The sequence below is a fragment of the Oryctolagus cuniculus genome, chromosome 16, assembly GCF_051225735.1.
Source record: "Oryctolagus cuniculus isolate XC-2025 breed Fujian yellow rabbit chromosome 16, ASM5122573v1, whole genome shotgun sequence".
In the NCBI taxonomy this organism is placed as follows: Eukaryota; Metazoa; Chordata; class Mammalia; order Lagomorpha; family Leporidae; genus Oryctolagus; species Oryctolagus cuniculus.
Genome location: NC_142882.1, coordinates 7,106,401 through 7,133,232, shown reverse-complemented (window position 1 = coordinate 7,133,232; position 26,832 = coordinate 7,106,401). Strand labels below are relative to the sequence as shown.

Here is a 26,832-nt window from a genome sequence, read left to right as displayed (position 1 = left end):
CCTTGTTTGGGTGGACTAAGACCCTGCACCATTATTCATCTTACCTAGGATTAACACTGTTGATTACTGGGGGAGTCCAAGATGGCTGAGAGGGAAGGGCATACTCTTCTAGTTTAGGAGTAGAAAAAGTAAAAGTGGAAGAAATACATTCTCAGGGGAGAGTTAGAGAGAAAAGTGCAGTTGGAATTCTATGGAAGGAAGAAGAATGTTGTGGATCAGTGTGGAAGGTGCAGATGTGCAGTACAATCAAGGACACACATAATCCCAGGAGCCCAGAGCCAGAGAAAGCAACAGCTTGGGGAAGGTGGGGAGATCAGACTGCACTCAGTGGCCTGGGCCATGTTTGCATAACTGGAGGGAGAGCTATCAAGAGTCAAACACCTGATAGAAATTGGGAGAATAGAGCCACACATTCTTTCAGAAACATGTTTACAACTTATATTTTAAAAAGCAGAAGGAACAATAATAATATCATCAACAATGGGTATAGCAATTGAACAGACATTCTGCAGAGATAAATGAGCAAAAGGCCTTATCAAAGGTGCTAATCATCAGTAAACTTAGAGTGACCACCTCACATCTGTTCCATTGGCTATAACAGTTTTTGTTTTCAAGGATTTCATTTGAAAGGCAGAGGGAGAGGGTGAATGTGAGTGAGACAGAGAGAAAAAGAGAGAGAAAGTGAGAGAGGGAGAGAGAGAGAGAGAGAGAGAGAGAGAGAGAGAGTTTTCCATCCCCCAGGTCACTCTCCAAATGGCCACAATGGCTGGAGCTGAGCCAATTCAAAGCAGGGAGCCAGAGCTTCTTCTGGATTTCCCAGCCAGGTACAGGGGACCAAGCACTTCAGCCAGGTTCCACTGCTTTCTAAGATCATGGTAGAGCTGGATCAGAAATGGAGCAGCCAGTACTGGAACTGGTGCATATGGGAGGCTGGCACTAGAGGCAGTGGCTTTACCAGTTATGCCACAGCGTCAGCCACAATAATAGTTTTTGCAAGAAATTTGTATGCCTTAAACAAAAAAGATAAATAACAGAAAAAAAAAAGTAAAAAAGCAAAAATTTTTTAAAGTTCAAGGATACCTCTCATGAAATGGAAACCTGCCAGGCTGAAAATGCCACCTTTGCCCCAGTGCTCATTGGCTGCAGGTCTAACTCTTATAGAAGCATCTCAGGTATGGTGTGGGCAGAAACATACACAGCATTGTCTATTCTGTAGACCCCATCACTCATGGTCATGTCAAAATCATGCTGAAGCATCCATTCCAAGGAGGCATTCAGTGGACAGTAATGCAAGATACTGCAGGATGCCCCCAAAAACTGAGCATTGAAAAGACATCAGTCAGAATCTAGTGAGGTAAGCATATGCAGGGTATCTGGAAGGGTTAGCTATCAAGTTTTCAAAACCAGTGAATGAGTGGAGCGGGAAATGTGTCTCACTGGTTGTAAAATCCTACTGGGAGATGGGGACCCAGATTTTCAATGTCATTAAGTGTTCTTATGTTTGAAAGCTCATATCTATTAGAGATTTGTTGTCAAAGAAAAGAATAACCATGTTTGCTGATGATGATCTGAGCAGTATTTGATATGGCCAGGCCATTGCTTAATGATCTTCTCAGTGACTGAGATCAATCCCACACCACTTCACAGATGCTATTCCTGTTTATCTATAACTCTCAAACCTGACATAAATTGAATACCTTTCAGGTGATCAGAAATGTTCAGTCCCACATGGGCTGGGCTGAAATGAAGCATCTAGGTGACAGTGCAAGGGTCTGAGATATGTTCTTCAATGCCATCTGCAAGAGAGAATGAAACATGACCATGGTCACACAGGCTCAAAAGAGCAAAAGGTCAGCTACAGGGGGAGAAGAGGACAGCCATAAAATACAATCTCAACCCTGAAATTTGTCAATAATGATTGAAAGTGATGGAAGACTAGAATATTCTAATTTTCCTGACAATCTCCCATGGTTTGAGAGCTTTGTAGATCCCAACTCTTCTGACACAGTCATCCAGGAAAGTCCCTTTCTCCTTTTCCATTTCCTCTTCTCTACTTCAAGCACCACAAATATGGCTACTCCAATCTCTGAGTACTTCCTCTTTAAATTATACCTATGAACAAAGAAAATCTCCATTTTTCAGCTTTCGTGCACCTGAGAAGTTCACCCAAATGAATGTGGGTTTTCGCAGTTTTCCTCTCTTGGAAGCCCCCCTCCATGCCACTCTGGCTGGAGGTCCTTGTTTCTAATAAATACTTTTAAATTTCTTTGCTGTCCGCTTAGAAATTCTTCTTCCATGTGAGGCAAAGAACCAAGGTAACAATAATTTTTGTGCCACCATTTCCCATAATATTTTGGTGCCATTACTTGGAGAGCAACTCCAATGTGACTCAAATTGCAACTCCTATGTGATGTGCATCCAACGTTGGATAATCTCACTGGACTGGTGAGCATGCAGAATACAGTCACTTTTTTCAGAGTGTCTCTTTCATAGTCACTCTCACTTTCCCTAAAACACTGGGTCCCTGTCAGCCATTTAAAAGTGATTAGTGTGGCTGCAGTTAAGACTCAGGGGTGAGTGCTGGCTGACTAAGGCCAGATCAATCCCCTGGAACTGGAATTCTATCCTTTCAGCCTCCCTCTCTCTTGTGTGGATCAGCCCTTTGTGTGGGACTGGAAGAAGGCCTAGAGATGACTGATGGATTCTGGCTGGGGCTACACGCCAGTGTTTTCAGAAGGTCTCCTGGCTGGGTACCAGGCTCTGAATGCCAGAATAGTGTTGGGCCAAGAAATGCTGTTTCCATTGGGCAGCCAATCTCCTGCCATTTTGGACTCCTCACAAGCTAGAAAACCAGACACTCCACTCTTCTTGCTTCTTGTCTCAGCTCTGGGAATGTTGGTCTGGCCCAACACATTTTCTTTTCATGGGGATTTGCCCAACACATGACACTGGGAGTAAAGTTTGAAGTAACCTTGAAATTCAGGCCAGGGACACTCTCTGGTGTTTTTCAAGGACTCCCTGACTGGACACCAGATCACAATGGCCCATTTAGATGTTGGCTGAAAATTGCATTCTGTTCTTCCTTCCTGTAGATTATCTGTCGGTGAGACTGGGCACATCCTGAAGTGAGGCCATGGGCTCCCAGCTCCATGCCTCTATGAGTCTTTCTTTTACCCCAGATCTCAACAGATTTCTGTCTCTCTCTCTCTCTCTCTCTCTCTCTCTCTCTCCTTCTCTAAATGCTTTCTATACCTCTTCAAGTCTCCACAATTTCTAGAAACTCAATTTCTTAGTCTCATTAATAGCTAATTCCTAAATAATTAGTTTGTTAGATCTGGGTTAAGGTCCATCTCATTTGCAGTCAGTCTGTCTCTCAATCTAGACTCCCATTAGATACAGTCCTCACGTGGCATAGACAAGTCACAGCATGTCTCTAGTATCCCCCATCTTCCTTTTGCATTCTCTCTTTAGAGTCCCCACTATCAAATACCTCAGAGTTTTACTGGAGAGAATTATATTCCCACACCTTGCTTCTTTGTGACTTAACCCATGTAGTCACCAATGTAGGTGGTAGCACTGTAGTATACAAACACCTCTGCTAAGGCTTTCACCATGAAAGCTCATTGACAAAATCAGGGCTAATAGATTAGACTCAAGGAGAGGCATAGAACTATTATTGTTCCTTATGTATAAGAATAAAGCTACAGTATATATTTGACAAGGCAGAGGCCCAGTCTAGCACACTGCCAGGAAGGGAATTGATCACTTCATGTGTGTGTTTTGAAAAATATATGTCCTAGGCTACAGGTGTGGAAGGCTGAGTGAGAGTGGGTGGCACATGCTAATCCCACCCTCACCTTTCTTCCTTCGCTGTGGGCTTCAGGGCATATCTAGATGCCACAGGCAGTGGGAGTTTTGAGATAGCTCAAGCTCAGGAGACCTAGGACCTGAAGTACACTTCTATTTCTATGCCTGTTCCAGCCAGGAGGCAAACTATGTACTTTTATTTCTTTGGCCTGTGAGATAATCAAAAAATGCCTCATCATTTCTATACCACTACTGGGTTTGTTTAACAAATATGTTTTCATAAACTGTTCATGAAAAATAGTTAAATACTACTTAAAGTGACATAGGCTGAAATTTGATATCTTAACTTATTTAAAAATGTTATCTTAATTTAGAGTCTTAACAGGTGATTTTAAAAATGGAAATCAAAGAAATTGGAGATGGAAACATCACAAGTATAGAAATGTGTGCCTGGTAAGAAAGGTTAAGAAGGAACGAGCTTTGTTATGAGAACAAGAGAATGTATCCATCAGTATGTAAGGTACTTAGGGAGGTGTAGTAATAACTTTGGCTAACATGAGGAAGTTGGGAATGAATAACAGCCAATAATTTCCTAGATGTCATTTATATGCTGTCTTCAACATCAAATCAGAATATTCCTAAAATAGCACAGTTGGGTATTCCAGAAGAAGCTTGTGAATCAGAAATAACTGAACTTGGGATGATGTTATTGTACTTTTCTCACTACATACGGACCAGTGTATGAAGTGTCCAGATCATCAGATGCCACCACGGAGTGAGACCAGTGCTTCTACAAATAAAGTGACTTTTCTATTTTTTGAAGACACCCTTGAGATGACCCTCATCTGCACAGCTCTGTGCTTCTCTGTCCTCACCGCTGCGGTTTTTGGGGTATTTGTGAAGCACCGAGACACTCCCATAGTCAAGGTCAACAGTCATTGTCTCAGCTACAACCTGCTCATCACCCTCATCTTCTGCTTCCTCTGCTCCTTAGTGTTTATTGGTCATCCCAAAACAACCACCTGTGTCCTCCTGCAGACCACATTTGGAGTAATGTTTACCATGGCTGTTTCCACTGTCCTGGCCAAAAATATCACTGTGGTTCCAGCTTTCAAGGTCACTGCCCTAGGGAGAAGGATGAGACACTGGTTGCTCTCAGGGGTACCTAACTCCATTATTCCCATCTGCTCCCTGATCTAACTGGCTCTCTGTGCCATCTGGCTTGGGACTTCTCCTCCCTTTGTTGACACAGATGCTCATCTGAGCATGGCCACATCATCCTGGTGTGCAACAAGGGCTCAGTCACTGCCTTCCACTGTGTCCTGGGCTACCTGGGTTCCTTGGCTCTGGGGAGCTGCACTGTGGCTTTCCTAGGCAGGAATCTGCCTGACAAGTTCAGTGAAGCCAAGTTCCTGATGTTCAGCATGCTGGTGTCTGCAGTGTCTGGGTGACCTTCCTGCCTGTCAACCACAGCAAGGGGAAGGTCATGGTGGCCGTGGAGGTCTTCTCCATCTTGGCCTCTGGTGCAGGGCTCCTGGGCTGCATCTTTGCACCCAAGTGCTACATTATTCTCCTAAGACCTGAGAAGAATGCTTTGAAAGGATAAGGGATAGGATAGTTTCCAAGGAAACAGATTTTCTCATTTGTAGGTCTTAAGGCAATCACAGTTTTCAATGGTTAGATTCTAAGATTGAAAAACTGATTTTCCACAACCACCAATCTGTTCATGTTTCTATGGTTTTCATTGTCCTGAGTGTTTTGTATAAATTAAATATTGGACTCTGTGGATTTAGATGACCTTTCATTTTTGCATGGTGTTTTCAAGGGGCATCCACATTATTGCAAGTATCTACATTTTTCATGACAAACTGATAAATCCTTGTTGTAATTTTTTGAGTTTTGTGTCTCCAATTAACTATAGACTGATTTGTGTGCTATTTCCAACTTTGGCTGTTTGGATACAAACACTGATATGGAAGAGATTTTTGCATATTTTCTAATTTTTGAGTGTACTCTCAGGTGTGGAATGTTTTGGTCATAAATTAATTTTGTGTTGAAGTTGCTAAGGAGATGACAGCTGCCTTCCATACCATATGTGCTGTTACTTTCTATCACATTTGAAGGTTCCAACTTCCCTATGTTATCTACATCACTTGAAAAATTTCTCAATTTATTGTACCCATGTAGTGGATGTGAGGTGGAGGCTCCTTCTGGTGTAGAATGGTTTTTCCATACTTATTGCTGATTAGGATCCTTTGTAATGCCCTCTGGTCATATATTTAACTGTGCAGAAATGTCCATCATATTCTATTCCCATTGGTCATGAATTACTTGTATTTTGTTGTAACTTCTGCCTTTAAATTTTTTATTGTTGGTAAGTTGCTCAATGTGTTTATATTTCAAATTTTAGTTCAGGTATACAAGTTTCATGAATTTCATATATACAGATTAGGAATGTAGTGATACTTCCCACCTAATCCTCCCTCCTGTCAACAATCTTATGCTTCTTCCCCTCCCTCTCCTATTCCCATTCTTTATTTTTGCAAAGAACCCTTTTCTAGTTTACTTTGTACCCATGAGATTAACCCTACAATATGTAAAGTGTTCTACAATGCTAGGAAGAAACCAACAGTATTTCTCAAAAATAGAGACAAAGGCTATAAACAAACATGGAATCTCCAATTGTCAATTTCACTCCAATACATTACTTTTTCGGTACTTGTTATGACAGATAGGAGAACACATACAGTACATGTCTTTTCTGATACTGGCTTATTTCTCTAAGTATCATGGTTTCCAGTTGTATCAATTTTATTGCAAAAGACAGTATTCCTTTTTTTTTTTTTTTTTTACTGCTGATCAATATTCTTAGAGTATAAACCATGGTTTCTTTATCCAGTCATCAGTTGATGGGTATCTGGGTTGATTCCATACTTAGCTATTTTGAATTGATCTTCAATGAACATGGGGGTACAGATGACCCCTTTTCATGCTGATTTCATTTTGTTTGGGTAAATTCCTAGGAGTCAGTTGACTGGGTCATATGGCAGATCTGTTTTCTTTCACAGACATTTCCATACTGTATTCCACAGTGCTGCATCATTTGACATTCCCACCAACTGTGGATTAGGGTACCTTTCTCCCTAGTGCTCTCCAGCAGAGGTTATAAAGTGTGTGCATTCAAGGTGGAAACTTAACATACTGCACCACTGCCCAGCTCCAGGTTCCATTATTCTCAAAGATAAGTGGTGAAGCACTAGATCATGCAGATTCCAACTACCTTTTGAGAGCCTTTTCCCTAACTGAGGCATCTTACATTAAATGTCCCCATCATCTCCAGCAGAGTCATCAGTTCCTCATACAATTACCTCTTTCTCTCCAAACCCTCCAACAGTGTCTTCAGCAGCTATAGCCTGAGAAGCACTTGGGTGGGAGGTATCATAACTTTATGTGGCTGTCTCAGAACATAGCAACACTTCCTGAGTCATACTCAGTTGTGTATGAATAGCCATTAACATGTGTGTCTTCTAATATCCAAGTCAATTGGTATCTGAGTCCTTGAGTTTCAAAACAATTTTGTTGTATATGTATGTGTGTTTGTAAAGGCAAGATTACTGGAACTGAAATTCTATATTTTTGCATGCAAAAACTAAGTCCTGAGTTAATGTGTCAATAATATATCTGATTATAATTTCTATCATTCAAAGTTACATCATATGTTTATGTATTATCTGAATAGTATATTCTATGCTGACTTACTTTTCATGAGTTGTCTGTTTTATGATAGGCTTGTTTATTTCATTAAAAAGGAAACACATTGGCATTCATTTTTAAATTCAATGTGAAATTGGCCAGTTATCCTTTATTATTCAATAGTATCCTTAAGGCAAATGAATCTAAGTATTTATAAAGAGAAAAGGAAACCTACTGCAATCCCACTGCTCGTATCTAAATAGTCTTTTTTGCATTTTTTTAAACTTTTATTTAATGAATATAGATTTCCAAAGTATAGCTTATGAATTACATTGGCTCCCCCCACCATGACTTCCCTCCCACCCGCAACCCTCCCCTTTCCTACTCTCTCTCCCCTTCCATTCATATCAAGATTCATTTTCAATTTCCTATATATAAAGATCAGTTTAGTATACATTAAGTAAAGGTTTCAACAGTTTGCACCCACATAGAAACACAAAGTGAAAAATAAAGTTTGAGTACTCGTTATAGCATTAAATCTCAATGTAGAGCACATTAAGGACAGAGACCCTCCATGAGGAGTAGGTGCACAGTGACTCTTGTTGTTGACTTTACAAATTGACACTCCTGTTTATGGCATCAGTAATCTCCCTATGCTCCAGTCATGAGTTTCCAAGGCTATGAAAGCCTTTCGAGTTCACTGACTCTTATCTTATCTAAATAGTCTTTCAGACTTCCTGTACACACATGTGTTTATTTCTGCATGGCCATCTGATGTTCCCATGGAGATCCTTTCCATTATATTTGGATGTTTCAGTTGACCCAGTCTTGATTTGGAGCTGTCTGCTGCTCTTATGCCCATGTCTCCCTTCCTTTCAGTCAGGGTCAATACCGCCTTCAGGCACTAGAGGGTGCCTGAGGCAGAGCATGGATTTGACCTTGCCTGCAAGACTGCAGTAAATGCACCTGAAGTGTTAGGGGATGGACTTAAGGGCTCCTTCTTGTGGAACCTCTCAGGTCAGCTCTTCAAGAGCGACACCTGAAGTTTGCAGAGATCCACACATCTACCATAATGAATGCCCCCAAATTGATCTTCAGCCAAAGTCTGGAGCCTCAGCACTGTGCACACAGTTTTCTCATCAGAAGACAGAGGCAGGAATCCTGTGGTGACTGGGAGCCTCTGCCCAATTCTACTTCCTTGTGTTTTGAGATTTTCCTTCTTGATTTAACACAAATCAAGGTCTTTCAAAGAGTATGATTTGGATTATTTCCCTAAATTTGCTAGATGAGAAAACCCCAGGAAGAAAGAAATGGATTGCAAACAGTTGAATGCTTTTGCAGACAAAACAACAGACAAAGGCTAAGAGCCATCCAAAAAGGAAAAGATTTATGTGTATTTCACTATGCATCTGGGGCAACTTAATGTGGGAATCCCAGATAAACTCTGAGACATGAGATGGAAATGAAATCACTCAACATGGGATTATTCCATGACCAGGAGAAACTCTCATGGTTCTTAAGTGGAGAAAAAGATTATGATAAGGACACAGGCAACTCACAAGTGAAAATCATGCAAGAAGCACCTTATAAAGCAACCTCATTAGACACGTGAAGGAAAAATAAACATTGTTGATGACGGCAGAATAAAAGAATATTAAATTTAAAATAACTACTTTAGCCACTAAACCCCCAACTCTTAGATTTCCCAGTGTCAGAATCTCTTCTTACCACTGATGACCTGTTCGAAGAGATAAAGGATGGAATGATATATCGTATCCACTTGCAAACTCTCAGCAAAAGCCTGTTTGGCAGAGATCATATACAGCTTTCTAGAGAAGAGGAGGAGGAGATGAAGAGGACAGAGCAATTAGAGGAAAACTGGAAGAATGACAAAGAAGAGAAAGACTAAATACAGATCACAAAATATATTTTTGCTTAGAATGGCAATTTTCCACTTATCTCACCCAGAAAGCAACATAGATAACAAAGAGATACTTGAAAAGTCAAGTTTACAAGTTGTCATGTTGGAAACATATAAAATCCTGTGACCAACAATTGAAAGATACCCCTTCTGGTCAGAACATACAAGCATGTATAAGCCGTCAACATGAAACAGACTGTTCATCATGACTGAATACTCAGGACACTTGAAACACAAAGGGCACCTGTGTTCTAACCTTGGGGAAGTTTTGTGTCAGTGCCTGTAGAAATACACGATGTTTTTCTTTACCTGCAAGTCAATCTGCATGCAAGTCTTGAGTTAAGATTCAGAGAATAAGACCTATTTGGAGTTAGAAGTGCTATCAATAGCCATATTTATATGAAAATACTTTTCAGATTTCCATAGAAAACTAGATGGCAGCCATTCAGCTTCACTAGGTGCAGTGCCTTTTGATCTACAGTACTTGAAGTACCTCAGTAAGTGATTCTGACATCTTCTAAATGTTCTGCATTTAAGAATCTCCTTCATTCAGGCTTTGAATTTGAATTAGTTTCCTGATTTGGGGTGGGAGCTAATGCCCAGTTTTGAAAAGGAGGAGGCTTAACAGTTATAAATGCCAAGCCTTGTACTCCACCATGCTCCACACTTAGATATCCTGCCTCTGCTAGCCACATAGCCCTCAGATAAGTTATTCTTTCCCAAGACCTTGCACAATGCCATGTTCATGATGATGCTGTTCGAGGAGTCATTTAATGATGTGCTAATATAAATAACCATTTTTGGTCCATGATGGAACATGTGCAAAATTCAGCAAGACTGATTTTTATTTAATTCATTTTGCTTTCCTTTGAAAATCATTTTCTCTTCCTTGTGGTACATGTAATTTAGACAGAACATTCCAGAGCCTGTTCTGGCATTTGCTACAAATACAAAATCCAAGGACTTGGGAGAGGCGTCTGTTGACATAAATGAGAGTAACTAGTGTTCATCCCAATTGACTCGTTGTGTTAGTCATCTAGTTTCCATTTAACAGCATACCATGACTTTGTGACTTAACAAAAGGAATTTATTTTTCAGAATTGCTGAAGCTGGTAAGACTAGGATCAATATACATGAGGTTGGTGTTGGTGTTTATCCAAGACACGTTTCCTGCCTCCAGTAAAGATAGTTTTCCTTTCCTCTTCTCACAGTCTTCACCTGTTACAGAGATGTAACAAACTCTCTCTGCAGTCTCATATTGAAAATTGCAAGAAAGCAACTAGGTAAGCCATAAAAAATTGCTATTTCCACCCAAAGACCTCATCAACTATGATCATGCTACAGAGCAGTCTTTCAACCTCCACATATTTGCACAAAACATTCAGTCTCTAGTAGTTCTAGGTTTGGAGTTGATAATAATCATGGTTGGAGACATTTACCAAAGATCCCTAAGGATCCATGTGCCCTTCGTGGCCAGGGAAAGCAGTGGAAGATGGCCCAAGTCTTTGGTCCTTTGCAGCTATTTGGGAGACCTGAAGAAGCCCCTGGCTCCTGTCTTTGGATTAGCTCAGCTCCAGCTGTTGTGATCATTTGGAGAGTGAACCATGGGATGGAAGATACTCTCTCTCTCTCTCTCTCTCTCTCTCTCTCTCTCTGACTGTATCACTCACATTCACTCTCTCAATCTTCCATTCAAACAAAATCTTCAAAAACAAAAATTATTGTAGCCAATCGAGCAGATGTGAGGTGATATCTCAGTGTGATTTTGAGTAGTATTCCAAGTTTACTAATGTTTAGCACCCTTGGTAAGGCCTTTGGCTCTTCTATTTGTGCAGGAATGTCTGTTCAATTCTTCTATGCAGTTTGGATGATATTTGTATTGTCCCTTCTGTTTTTTAATTTATACATTGGAAACATGCATCTGGAAGGATATGTTGCCATATTCTCCAATTTTCTCTCAGGTGGTTGACTCTTGAAATCTCTCCCTCCAATTACATAACCAGTGGCTCAGGCACTGCAGGCTGATCTCCCCTCCCTCTCCAACACTGTTGCATTCTCTGGCTCTTGGCTGCTGGGATTGTCTGTTGTGTCCTCGAACATACTGCATGTGTGCAAATTCCACACTGATCCACAGCATTCTTCTTCCTTCCATAGAATTCCCACTATGATTTTCTCTCTAACTCTCCCATGAGAATGTGTTTCTTCCACTTTTACTTTTATATCTCCTCCTAGATTATAACAGTATGTCCTTCTCATTCAGCCATCTTGGTCTCTCTTCAGTAATCAGCAGTATTATTCCTAGGTTAGATGGATAATGGTGGAAACAGATTCCTGATAGATTACAATAAACGGCAACACTAGCAAAGTGTCATGTTCTGTTGTATTCAGAGGAGCTGCATCAGATTAAGCATGGCTAGAAGATGGATGATGTGGGGATTTTTGTCTGGGACATAATTCAAAATGGTTAAAAATGCCATGTTGTAGACTTTGCATACCAGCACAGCTAATTTGGAGTTACTGAGAATTGATACAGTGAGTGCTGACATGCCAGCTCATCTCTGCATTGTGGATTTTGTTAGTTTCCCTTGCTGCTTGCTATGACATTAATGCTACAATGTATTTATAGTGATTTCTACTTTTGATTTGAAGTGTATTGAGCCTGAGAAGATAGTCCAGGATAGTCCATTGGAGACAGTGTTCTCGATGTGGAATGAGTATAAGTTCATGTGTGTGTGTGTTCCCTGTACACACAGAAAACTCTGTACCTACCCACTCAAATGTCCACATATTTTTGTTTTTGGAAATTGCTTTGCAGTAACCTACGTGATATTGGACTTCAATATAAATTATCAGATGTCTCAAATAGAAATATTATCAACCTTTATGATGTTGTTTCTAAAGTTCAATTTGACATAAATGTATGATCTCAGATTCCATATAAGTTTATGCAATTAGAATATATATTTCCCTGAAATAAGTCTGGAGTTCTAAAATTGAAGCATTCATCACAAACTATAAAAATGTCAAATGCGGCATTAAGGATATAGAAGATGAAAATGTTAAATATGAAGGAAACACTTAAGCAAAAATATTGAATATATCTGGATGCCAATTTTTTAAAATTCATCCATAACTGTTTCATAACACACATTTTCCATGGATTTCCTGAAGCCTCCTCATTGCATGAGTTCATCCTCTCCATTCCCAATCTCTTTTCAGTGAATCAAGTGCATTCAGATTGACTCTATTTTTAGTCCCTACACATTAGAGAGAACAGTGGATGCTTGTTCTCTGATTTAGATTTATTTTTCTTGTATAACTGAATAGAAAACAAGCTTCATCAATGTATCAGTAATAAGTTTAACTCGTCAAGAAATTATATTTTCATTTTTAGGCAAGTAACTGAATTCTGTTCGGTATTTTGTTCCTATACTGCATCTCACTTTGCATGTACCCCTAACAAAATCTCCCTAATGGCATCAGAGCAGTGGCTAAGCAATGAAAAATGTGTTTGCCTTAAAATATTAGGCACCACATTTACAGTAATTTGAGTTTAGAAAACTTTTGAGTAGAAAAATAGAGTTCTCATATATGCCCTCTCTACCCCCCTTATTAGATTTACTCCATTGGCAATACCTCACACAGGTATACAAGCACAAATGATTAGTCAGGGTTGATCCTCATTATTGCCTATAGGACATGGTATCCATTTTGTTCACTCTTGTGTTGTGCAGTCTGTGGTTTGGCAAAGGATTAATAGTACCTAGCTGCACTGATGGTGTCCTACATAAGCATCCTGAAAGTCACTTGCATTCAAGAAGTACAGGTGTCTGCAGGCATGATCCTGACCTTGGTGTTTGTGGTGGTGGGAATAAAGAGGTGACTTCCAGCTGGTATTCTCTGCCTAGAGTTAAAAGCTATAAATAAGTACTCAAATAATCCCAGGTTCTCATGAGAGTATCAACCAAGGTTGTAGGTGCAAAAACAGATCATCATGGGATTACCTTGGTTAACAGCAACATGGAAGTTTTTTATGTTTTACAACTAAAGATGAAGTGATTAGAAATGCAGAATGGACATATCTGAATTCAGGCTGATTACTGGTTTCACAGTGATTGAAAACCACATGTCCTAGTGGGTATCTCTGTAAACAGGATTGGTTTGGGGTCCGTGTGCTATCAAAGTGATTTGTGGCTTCCCAGAACACTGGTTGAGGGAGGCTGCCCTGTTGCACTTTGAGTCATTGTAGTGTGTGACACTGGAGATTTCTGGTCTGAAAGCTTACTGAAAGCCTCACCTGATGCCTCCCTTCATGCCCTCTGATGCAATCCCGGTACATAATTGCCAAAAGTTCATGGAGTGGTTTATTGACAAAGCCCTTAGACCAAATGTAACTAACAGGTGTTATGCCCTTGAGTCTTTGTATCCATGGACTTGGAGGAAATCCTGTCACCTGGGTGAAGAGGATGATTCACAAACATGTTTTTCTTCTTGTGTTTTCCACCAGGACAGAAGACCTGAACTGCAGAGCCTCAGGGCAGAAAAGTATCAGATTCCCCCATGGATGAGTGGACAGCTGGTGGAAAGAGGTCAGATGGAGCAGTATTAAAGTGGCTTGTTTCAAGCAATCACACATACACACACACACACATGCACTGTGTATCCACCTGCATGACCCTGCATGTTCCACTGCTCTTGTATCATAGGGTTTTTCACAGATGTTTCCTTTGATTTTTCTGTTGCTCTTTCTGCAGCTATTTCCCCTTGTGACTTGTCAGGATAGTACCGACTGCTATTCCCAGATGGAACAGAGATTTTACAAGGATGGAGATATTGAGGTTGCTGCTTTTTTGCACATTTACACATATGAGGTTCCCATAATCATGAAGAGCTTCAGCAAATATCGCAAATTCAGATGGTAAGTTCTCCTTGCCATAATCATTTTCCATTTATTTACTTATTAGCTACTTGTTATTGGGTCTGCAATTCTATAGGCAAATATGTTCTGTATCCCTGCCCTGTCCATCTTCTGTCCCTCCTAAAAACTGCTGGTAATTGATTTGGGGCATGAAGCAGACATTTCTTTCTGCATGGCACCATGGATGGTTCAGGAAATGTTATCTCATCAGAGAGGGAACCAGAATCTGGTTGGTATCCTCCTATCCTTCCCTGTCTGCTTTCATCAGCTCAGGGGCCTATTGTGCCTCAGTAGCAGATTCTTACAGATCCCATGCACTGAAATGAATGAACTGAGTTACATGAGCTCTTCCACATGTGCTCACACTCTTTTCTGCTACGTACTAGATTTGGGGCCATGAGAACACTTCATTTCTTCTACAGTTGTAAAGGAGAAAAGATTCAAAAAGTTTTTTTCTATATAAAAGTAATCTCAGGGCAACACCTTTGCACAAATATAATAATTATATTTTACTCATGAATATACCCATAAGAATTTCAATGGTTGTAATCTAATACATTTACAGTGTTTCTCTGATTCTGCCTCTTCTGGGCAAAATAGATTTCTTAAGGGGGATTATTCTGTTTCTGCCCCTCTTAAAGATACTTTATTTGTAGCTAAATATAAATGTTTCATATACATGTATAGCATATATAAATTTCATGCCTACAGAATATAGTATCTTGTAGGACAGTGGAATTGTTTGCTTCAAACCTGTTTATGAAGGTGCCAATTTTCTATTTGGTTTCTACTGTAAGGCTACAGGAAGTAGGTTGCAGCTGCATAGAACTTTGATAGAAGGTAGGTATTAGGACATAGATCATTTCAGTATCATTAAAGCCAATGGATTTGAGAAGTATATTTGGTGCCACCAAGGAAATGCAACTGATGAAGTATTTTAGGCATTTATCCAAAGATCTCTGCAGAAAAAATCTAATGGATACTAGCTTGGTAGAACAATATTACTCACTTCACATTGATTTTTATAAATTCACCTAATTTAATATGTGCACATGGCATCCAATTCATGAAATATTTATTCATTAGTAGTAGTATTCTCCATGGTTATGCATGCAGCACATCATTTAAGTGTACCCTTAATGACGGAGACCAGGAGATAGTGAATTTCCAGTAGTAGGAAAAGAGGCTATGAATAGAGCTCAAGATCCTCCAAGATGTATGCCATGCAAACTGGAGATCATAATCAAATCTTAATAAACCCAGGGAAAATATCTGTGTTGATGATTCTTGGAAAAATAAGAAATACTGAACTGTCAATAGATTTAGGTGCTATACCTTCCAATTTTAGATTCACCAACTTTAGAATATACAACAGTTACTGATAAACTGTTTTTAGAGATAAAGAACACAGCATAAAAGAGATAAACTCTTACAAATTCCAGCGTGTCCAAGAGCCGTCTAGGAATTTTGGTACAAGGCAGCAGCTGGAGAAAGAAATGAGAGGATGCGGAACAATGGAAGTGTCATAGTAATGAGGAGAGAAACAGATATATGAAATACAAAACTGAATTTTATTTGATTCATAGTAATGATTTTCAAATTTCCTCATTCTACAAAGTATGAATGACATATTTGGATAACAAATATGTATAGAAACTATATATACATAAAACACTATATATATATATATATAGCTACTGTATGCATGGTTATAGTATACCTATACGTAAATATATATAGCGAATACATATATAATATGCATACATATATACATACTATGTTACAGCAAGAACCAAGAACTGAAAAACTGTCACTTCCTCTGGAGCACACAGTGACCCTTAACAAGCAGTGTGCATGACCTAGTCTATTCATGAGGAATTAACACACAGGAAATCAGAAATAAATACAAGGGGCTCCTCATTTGCATTCTTAGTGAAATGTCAGATCCTAGAAAGTAGAAATGCATCATTTTCTTTGCATGGAAGACTATTTATATTCAAAATTGTAGGAAAACTTGAGTGAAGAAGGCCTGTTTGGAGTAAATACTGATATCACTCATAATGAAAAGTAGAAATTCATCATTTCCTTCACATGGAAGGCTATTTATATTCAATATTGTAAGAAAACTTGAGTGAAGAAGGCCTGTTTGGAGTAAATACTGATACCACTCATAGTGATTTACTTTAACATATGTTTAGTGTTCTAAATGCATGACTGGCTTAATTGAAAACCATCAGGTGCCTCATAGCCCAGTGATTCATGTTCACCCAGGGAGTGTTTCCAGCTTCTCCTAAGTGCTCCTCCCTTTTCACTATTTCCCTTCTTTCAAGCTCTGAATATGATTTCATTTTCATGGCTTGTGATGGAGGTTGATGGATAAGTTTAATGGGGAAGAGATTTTTCAGGATCAATTACAGACTCCCATCTACCATTATCAGTGCTCTGACATCATCCTTCTTTTCAATCACATAGCCTTCAAGTGAGTTACTCTCTTCCCATTACAACCTGCAGCCTTATGATTGTATGACTGCTATTTCAAGAAGTACTTAATGATGTGGTAAGATGAAGAATCATTGTAGTTTGTGGATGTAGGAAACATTTAGAGGCAGTATTAAAGATGATGTGACTTTCCTTGTCATGCTTACTTTGAGAACTGGAGCGTACTTCTAGGTGTGCATGAACTTTAGAGAGGGCATTCCAGAGCCTGTTGTAGCATTTACTTTAGATATCAAATACAAACACTTAGAAGAGGTAGTTGTGGCTAGCAATGATTAAAATTGATGAGGTATGCATCCAAAAATAAGATCATGTTCTTTGGCTGCATGGACAACCGTGTGATAACATACCCAAGACATTATGACGTAAAAGCAGATCTTATTTTTCAGAATCATTTAGGCTTGGAAACCAGTAAAAGTTGGTAGCAGCTTTGGTTCTGGTGAGGACATGTGTCCTACAATTACAACAGTTCACACTCTGTACTCAGCAAATCTACACATACGGATTAGAACATATGAATGTTTAGCCATGACCAATCCATCTGTCAGAGTAATCACAGAATTGAAGATAATCTGGATTGGAGGCTTTTCCCTTAAAGATCCTTGTGCATTTCATGCAGGTTTCAGTCCAAAAACTACCAGTATGCTCTGGCCTTGGTTTTCGCTATTGAGGAGATCAACAAAAACCCCCATCTTTTACCCAACATGACCTTGGGATTTGGTCTCTATAATGTCATGCACACTCATATGACTGTGATGGAGAACCCCTTCATCTGGCTTGCGGGACTGGAAAAGCACGTTCCTAATTACACATGTAGGAAACAGAGCAAGTCTGTTGCTGTAATTTCAGAAAGCAGCACTGCTGTCCAAATGGGGACCCTGCTGGAACTCTACAAAATTCCACAGGTGAGTGTGTAAATGAAATATCCTAAAATCTGACACTTCCAATATCTGCTTAACTTTTTCAGGAATAATATTTTACACTACAACAATAACCTTACACAGATTTCTTGCCTTTTCCCTTAGCTGACTCTTGGGCCTTTTGATCTTCTTCTGAGTGACAGTGGTCAGTTCCCTTCCCTCTATCAGATGGCACCCAAAGACACTTCTCTGGCCCATGGCATGGTCTCCTTGATGCTCCATTTTGGGTGGACCTGGGTGGGTTTGGCCATCTCAGACCTCCCAAAAGGTATTAAGTTTATGACTGATTTGAAAGTAGAGTTGCAGAAGAATGGCATCTGTGTAGACTTTGTGGAATTGATCCCAGCCACTGCAGAGTCACAAATTTCATACCAAAATAGTGCTCAAATTCAGATCCTAAAATCATCAGCAAATGTGGTGATTCTTTTCTGTGTCACAGAGTCACTCATAGGCACCAGCTTTCATTCATGGAGGGAGTTAATGATGTGGAAAGTGTGGGTCACCACCTCACAATGGGATTTTGCCAGTTCTGAGGTGCCTTTCCTGTTCCACTCATTCCATGGGACTCTCATTTTTTCACACCACCATGCTGAGATCTCTGGTTTCAAAAACTTTCTTCGAACAGCTAATCCTTCCAAGTACCCAGAAGACTCTATCCTCTCAAGATTCTGGTCACTGGTTTTTAATTGCTCAGTTACTGGGGCATCCTGTAAAACTTTGCAGAACTGTCCACTGAATGCCTCCTTGGAATCATTGCCTCCACATCGTTTTGATATGACCATGAGTGATGGGAGTTACAACATATACAATGCTGTGTATGCCGTGGCCCACAGTGTACATGAGATGCTTCTACAAGAGGTAGAAATGCAGCAAGTGAACAATGGGACAAAGGTGGCATTTTCTCCCTGGCAGGTAACTTGGTTTCCATTGTTGATATGTACTCCTGAAGTGATCCCCTTAAGAGCTTCTGCAGGTGTTCAATCCAAGTAGCTTGGGAACCTTTCTCCAAAACACAAGATAAAAATGAGCCTCTGCCTGTAATTTGTCATTAGCAAAAGGGCTCCAAGGAAAAGTGGGAAGGTAATTTGGATAAGCATCAATGCTGTGACTTAAAAATATTCTCCAATTCTATAAATTTAATTTTGACATGTGAAATACCTAGACTGTGTTATTCCATTTTCAACTTCAGAGGTACGGTAATTATTTTCAGGTCCAAATGTTGCTGAGGATGTTCATCTACAATGAACATAAGGGATCTCAAATAATTTGCACACTTCTTTATTCTAGTAACTTTATTACAGATAGTTGTGCTAGGTACACTAAGAAAATGAGTGTTGGTAGCTTGGACTGCACTGTTGGAAATGGTCTGAATCTCACAGCTAGATATTTTTGACTCCCCTTGTTTTTGTAGAAAAATGAGTGAAATCATACTTACCTTGATGTAGTTCTCATCAGGTTTATTTTTTTTTTACTTCAATTCATTGAGTGGCCTTAAACAGGTTCTATTGTTTATTTGTGATTATAGACAAAGAGAGGCTTTCTCTAATCTGGGTTTGGTGGGTTATCACTTGGGCAGTCTTCATGAGAATATGATGCATTTTTTCAGTTGCACACATTTCTGAAGAATCTCCAGTTTACCAATCTAGCTGGTGACCTAGTGAATTTGAATCACAAGAGAAATTTGGAAGCTGAATACGACATTCTCAACTTTTGGAATTTTCCATATGGTTTTGGACGTAAGGTTAAAGTAGGACGGTTTTCCCCATATGTTTCACAGAGTGAACAGTTGTCTCTCTCTGAGAATTTGATAGAGTGGGCCACAGGAATTACAGAGGTAAGTTGGACTGATCATAAGGTTCATATGACACATTGTTACCCCCCAACTGCTAAGGGAGTATGTGCAGGATGGCTTATTAGAAAGACACTTAGAGACATTAAACCACTCCCCTTCCATTCCAAATACTTTCTTATGTTTTTAGTGTCTGAGGATGGACAGTACACACACATTTTCCACCACGTCTTTTGAATCTATTTAAGAAAATCAAATTGAATGTTGTCATTGTGTCAGAAACAGGTGTTTACAGTTTCAGTGAATAAGTTTGCAGGACTTGAAAACCCTCTACTTGGAACTTAAGTTATAGTCTTAACTATGACCAACACTCATCTGATTTTTCTCAGACTCCACGCTCGGTATGCAGTGTGAGTTGCAGCCCTGGATTCAGGAAAACCCCTCTGGAGGGAAAGCCTGCCTGTTGTTTTGATTGCACACCTTGTCCTGAGAATGAGATTTCCAATCAGACAGGTAAGTCAGTGCCTGCCTCTTGGAGAAGTTACCACCTGTTTCTTAAATTGTCAACTTATCCATGCAAAGAAAAAGAGGAGGAATATGACTTCTGAGAATACTCTTCCCACCTTCAGGTAGAAATTAATCCCTATAATCAATAATAATCCACAGAAGGGTAAAACTTTCCACAATACACTCTCTGTATTATTTTTGAAAGCATATAAAAGACTGAATGTCTCTGAAATGCTGACCATGTTGGAGTTCAGGATGATATGCATATGGTAAAAAATGAATAGAGATCAAGATTGGAGAATAATCACCCCATAAAACAGTGTGGCATTTCTATGATTTATTCCATGAATCAGAGCTATGCTATCACATGTATCATAAAGATTTTCCAGTTTTTGCTTGTGTTGTATGAGTAGTTATTTGTACCATATATTTAGTATCATTCTAATTTTTTGAAACTTATTATTGATATTGAAGGGTTCTGGCAACAGAGTACAGTCCATGGAAGTAGTGTGATGCATGTGCTAATTCAGTATAGGAAAATTCATGTCTGAGTTCTTTGTGCTTGTATAAGTAAAAATGCTGTCACCAAATTCAAGTGTAGCATGCTTGGAGTGAGAAAGTGCAACTCTAAACAAACTGTGTGTTATATGAAAAACTATCTTAGAAATCATACAGCATATCATCCTGAGGATAATACACATCAAATATCATAAATGGGGCTAAACTAGCCTTTGACAAAAGTCATTGCTGCTCAAAATATAAATCTTCAAGAACATTCTTATGCTTACATATGTACACACATTTATAAAATTCATATCAAAAGAACACAAGCTGACATATACAGTAATAAGTATGCATAGTGGACCTGGCACTGTGGCACAGTGGGTTTAAGCCCTGGCCTGGAGCACAAGCATCCCATATGGGTGCCTGTTCTAGTTCCAGCTGCTCCTCTTCTGATCAAGCTCTCTGCTGTGGCCTGGGATAGCAGTAGAAGATGGCCCATGTCTTTGGGCCAATGCACACACCTGAGAGACTCTGAAGAATCTCCTGTTTTCAGGTCAGCACAGCTCTACTACTGCAACCATCTGGGGAGTGAACCAGCAGATGGAAGACCTCACTCTGTCTCTAACTCTCTCTGTAACTCTGTCATTAAAAAATAAGTATGCATACCAAGGTAGGTCAATGACTGCAAATTCAGCACAAGCCCTTGAAGGTAAAATGTGGACATTATAAGGAAACTGAAGTAAGTAAACATTGGAAAAATTTAAAGTTTGTGATCATAAACAAGAAAGATTTATGGATATCAGCACGATGGAACAGTGTGAACAGTAAGATTACTGTGTGTGTGTGTGTGTGTATGTGTGTCTATACACAAATAGAACTGAAGATGTCTATTTAAATATAAAATACTAATATTAGAGCTTATTAATAATTTAATTCTGATACATTGAAAAATATAGAATAAATTCAGATATTTCCAGATAGAAATATTATGAAATATGTTGAGCAATATTTGAAAAATCCAAATATCCTCACAGTTATTAAAATAATTCCCAATACTTGAATTGTGATAAACAATTTTCGTATGAACTCCTTTCTCAACTCCTATAGAGAAAAGGAAAATATAAAATTCTGTTTCTTCTATGGGAACGTCTCAAGTTGATGGATAAAATACTGCCAGATATTTCAGCAGAATGAAATTGTAAGACACTGTTTTTGAAATAAATTCATACATTTGAAATCTCAAACAATGTAAATCCAACAGTATTTTTTAAATAGGTTACATCTTGCCCAAAGAGTTTCATAAAGTCTAATTCAGTTTATAGTACATAAAAAATGTAAAAATAATTAGCATAACTGAAGAAAAATAGTTAATAAAATCTAAGTGATCTATGAATTGTAAACAAAGAACAAAACCACTCAAACATGACAAAAAGTAGGATTAGCTTTCAATCCTAAAGTGAATTTTAGAATGCTAAAAAACATGGAAATTACAGCTGAAGATTGGATACAAAGTTGATGAAAGAATGCAACTTATACAGAAAATTACCCAGGAGGTTTGGCTCCATGCATATTGTCAAAAAAGAATGACACTCAACTTACTGAAAAGGAAGATATAAAAGTGGCATCATTTAAAGTGATATTGGGATGGTGTATTGAAATCAGTGAATCAGTAATTGAATTAAGTAGTGCTGGTATACCAAATTGGACAAAGCAGTTACTTTTCCTTACCAATTCTGGAAAACAAAGCTACAAAAGATGGCACATGTAATGTCTAAAAAGTATGAACTATCCAAAGGAAAGACTAACTAAATATTGAAAGAAACCTGCAAGTTGAGACATCAGTCATCAATGGAACAATATATTGAACATAAGACGATACAGACAGGAATGGAGATAAAATTCATGTTTAAGGATAAAAAGACAGGAAAGTGGAAATATGCAAGTAAGTTTCAAACTGATCTACAGACTGACTTTGATTACAGGCAGCATCCTAGTGTGTTCTTTGATGAAAACGTTCAAGGGTGGCAAGTAATCCAGCTGGTATCAAGTGTACAGCTCTTTTGTGTTTCTCTAGAACCTGACCATTTGCCTTGTAATGTGGTTTGTCAATCAGTGCTTTCCCCTATCATGACATAATCCAGATTTTACCTTAAAGAGATATGTTTTAGTGAGATTGCTAGGTGATTTCTGTGCAACCAAATTCACAAAGTATATCTCCCAGTCCATGATATTAAGAGTGGGAACCTAGGGCCGGTGCAGTGGTATAGTAGGTTAAGCCTCTGGCTGGGATGGTAGCATCCCTGTTGGTCAGCAGTTTCAGTCCCAGCTGCTTCACTTCTAATGCAGCTCTCTCCTGATGCTTGGGAAAGCAGCAGAAGATGGCCCAAGTTTCAGAGCTCACACCAATACAGGAAGCCCAGAAGACGCTCCCAGTTACTGGCTTCAAAACAGACAAGGTCCAGATATTAATGTCTTTTGGGTGTAAGATATCTCCCCTCCTCTTTTTACCTCTTTCTCTTTCTCCCTGTCTCTTTCTCCCTGTCCCCCTCTCCTTCTTTCTCTCTCTCTCTCCATTCTGCTTCTCCTCCTCTTTCTGAAACTCTGACTTTCATGTAAATTATAAATAAATGAGTACTCATTAAAACAAAGACTGCAACCATTGGGTGGTTGAATAGGCCATGAGAGTACAGAGGAAATAACACCATTAAAAGAAGGGTTCATTTCAGGCATGGAAATCCATGACTCTGCAGCAAAAAATAGACTACATGGAGGATCTCTTGAGACCTCCGTTGAAAGGAAAGGTCATCAAAAAGGGATGTACTCTTCTCTGAAGAGAGGAGAGAGCAACCACTTTGCATATGGCCCTGTCCAAATACCGATGGAGCCTCTGGTCACAAAAGGCTTTCATAGCCTTGGCAGGTCATGGCAAGAGCCTCGGGTGATCACTGACATCATGCATACATAAACATGTTAATTGTTAAAGTAACAACAGAGGTCACTGTTTACTTAGTCCCCATGTAGGACCTCTGTCCCTAATGAGTTGTACTATGAGACTGGACTGCAAATTTTGTTCCTAAACTGTGCTGTATATGTGGTCTGTGTGTGTGGATACAAACTGTTGAAATCTATGCTTAACATGGAGTTGGTCCTCTGTATTTAAAATCAAACAAAAATGAACCATAATGAAGAAGTAGATGGTAGAGGAAGAGGAAGAAGGAGGTGTGATGGGAGTTGGGGTGGGAGGGTGGGTATAGGGAAAAGAACCCCTATATTCCTAAAGGTGAATGTATGAAAAATGCAATCATTAAATAAAAACTTAAAAACTGAGGGCTGCTGCTTGCTCTTGTCAAAATGAGCATGCATCAGAATGTGCCCTGTATAAGGGCAGAGTAGCCCTCACCACACATGCAAACCTCTGGCACCTTGATCATCAGTTCCCAATCCAAAGTAATAATGAAGAATGAATTTGTGGTGTTAAAATAACACAGGCTAAGGTATGTTTTTAAAGCACCATGAATAGGTTCAAAGAGTAGCCCTTAGGGCTTGGTTAGGAGAAAAAGAGAATGTACTCATCATTATGAAAGGTACTTAGAAAGACAAAGTGTTAACTCTGGCTAATATGAGGAAGATGGACATAAATAATTGCCAGTAATTTTATATGTCATTTTTATATTCTGTTTTTCACATTAAATAAGGACTATTTGCCTAAACTAGCTATGTTGGGTATTCTAGAATGTACTTGTGAATCAGGAATAACTGAACTTGGGATGATGTTATTGTACATTTCTCACCAGATATGGACCAATGTGTGAACTGTCCAGATCTTCAATATGCCAACACAGAGCGAGACCAGTGCTTCTACAAAAAAGTGACTTTTTTGTCTTTTGAAGAGCCCCTGGGGATGACCCTGGTCTGCACAGCTCTGTGCTTCTCTGTCCTCACCGCTGTGGTTCTTGGGGTCTTTGTGAAGCACCGAGACACTCCCATAGTCAAGGCCAACAATCGTTGTCTCAGCTATATCCTACTCATCACCCTCATCTTCTGCTTCCTCTGCTCCTTAGTGTTCATTGGTCGTCCCAACACAACAACCTGTGTCCTCCAGCAGACCACGTTTGGAGTGGTGTTCACCATGGCTATTTCCACAGTCCTGGCCAAAACTATCACTGTGCTTCTGGCCTTCAAGTTCACTGCCCCAGGGAGAAGGATGAGACACTGGTTGCTCTCAGGGGTACCTAACTCCATTATTCCCATCTGCTCCCTGATCCAACTGGTTCTCTGTGCCATCTGGCTTGGGACTTCTCCTCCCTTTATTGACACAGATGCACACTCTGAGCATGGCCACATCATCCTGGTGTGCAACAAGGGCTCCATCACTGCCTTCTACTGTGTCCTGGGCTACCTGGGTTCCTTGGCCTTGGCAAGCTTCACTGTGGCTTTCCTAGCCAGGAATCTGCCTGACAAGTTCAATGAAGCCAAGTTCCTGACGTTCAGCATGCTGGTGTTCTGCAGTGTCTGGGTGACCTTCCTGCCTGTCTACCACAGCACCAAGGGGAAGATCATGGTGGCTGTGGAGGTCTTCTCCATCTTGTCCTCTGGTGCAGGTCTCCTAGGCTGCATCTTTGTCCCCAAGTGCTACATTATTCTCCTAAGACCTGAGAAGAATGCTTTGAAAGGATTAAGAGACAGAATAGTTTCCAAGGAAACAAATGTTCTCAGGTTTAGCTCTTAATGCTCTCACAGTTTTCAGTTGTTAGAGACTAAGATTTACAAAACCAATTTTGCATTGTGATGTTATAAAATAACTTGCAGAATGTAACCTTTTTATGAACAGTTTATGCTTCCCTTAAAATGTTTTTGTTCTGATGCACCAATTCACAGAAAAGAAAGGGAGAGTTTTAGCAACCTTCCATCTGGTGATAGATACTGAATATATCTGCTGTGGCCCAGTGCTGGTTCATCCAAAGCAAGATCATTTCAGTTGTCCATTGGAGTGTCAGCATCTTAGGCCATCTTCTACTGCTTTTTCTGGATCATTAACAGGGAGCTGGATTCCAAGTGGAACAGCCAGGATTTGAACTGTCACCCACATGTGATGTCATAGTTACAAGTGGTGGTTATATCCACTACACCCTCATGCTGATCGCAATCCTCCTTTCTTCAAAAATAATACTGTGTATAAATTTCTTAGCCTGAGTTTCATGTTCACAAACACAAACTAATCTCAGATCAAGGCTCTCCTTGAAGCTTTTTATTTTGGTGTTTTCATTGTCACCTGGTGGACATTGCATTATTCATATTTTAATAAAATGAGTTACATGTTTGCTGTTTTTTAAGATTTATTCATTTATTTGAAAGAGTTTACATAGACAGAGGAGAGGCAGAAAGAGAGAGGTCTCCCATCTATTCAGTTCACTTCCCTATTAGCCACATTGGACAGAGCTGCACTGATCTGAAGCCAGGAGCCAGGGGTTCCTGGTGCAGGGTCCTAGAGACTTGGGCCATTTTCTGCTGCTTTGCCAGGCCATAGCAGAGAGCTGGATGAGAAATGGAGCACCAGGTCTCGAACCGGCCCCCATATGGCATGCTGGATCTTCAGGCCAGGGTGCTAACCTGCAGTGTCACAGTGTCTGCCCCTGTTTGCTGTTTTTATTCATTCATTAGTGTGTTTATTCATTCATTATTCATTTACTATTAAAGTTGGCTTTATAATATATTTGGAGTATTTCAGTGGAAATATTAGACATGTTAAATCATTTTAATGTGTATAATGCATTTTCCTGGAACTCCTTAATTTTATACCATTTCGTATGGATTTGAAATGATGTGATAATCATACACCAAGTTTTCATTATACATAGAAGTGATTATGCAGCCTTCTTTTCCATCTGCTCATTTCTGTTCATTATTGATTTGGCTTTAGATTTACTTTTGCCAATACCAGAAAAAAGAAAGTGATTTTACATCTCGACCGGAAAATAATTCAAAAGAAAGTAACAATTTTAAACTGATCTAATGACATTTGGACCTTTCACTCTACTCTGCAACTATTATCTTTGTCATATTTTAAAATATTTTCATCACTTCAAATCAGGTCCCTTATCCATTAATGGTCACTCTCAGTTACTTGTCTTGCCAGTTACACAACCAGCAATCTGTTCCTGTTTCTGTGGATTTAATGGTCCTGAGTGTTTCATATAAATGAAATATTGGACTCAGTGGATTTAGGTAACCTTTCATTTTGCATGGTGTTTTCAAGGGGCCTCCACATTATTGCAGG

General features: G+C 39.4%; 1 protein-coding gene across 1 annotated transcript; it reads left to right on the top strand.

The window, feature by feature from the left end:
* Window positions 1–4,641: 4,641 nt before the first annotated feature.
* LOC127485483 (vomeronasal type-2 receptor 116-like) lies at window positions 4,642–25,284 on the top strand. The gene is made up of 7 exons (XM_089316333.1): window positions 4,642–4,857; window positions 14,176–14,339; window positions 17,455–17,740; window positions 17,861–18,667; window positions 19,362–19,589; window positions 19,934–20,057; window positions 24,350–25,284. Exons 1-7 carry the CDS (start codon window positions 4,642–4,644, stop codon window positions 25,282–25,284), a joined length of 2,760 nt encoding a protein of 919 aa, XP_089172459.1.
* The last annotated feature ends 1,548 nt before the right edge of the window (window positions 25,285–26,832 follow it).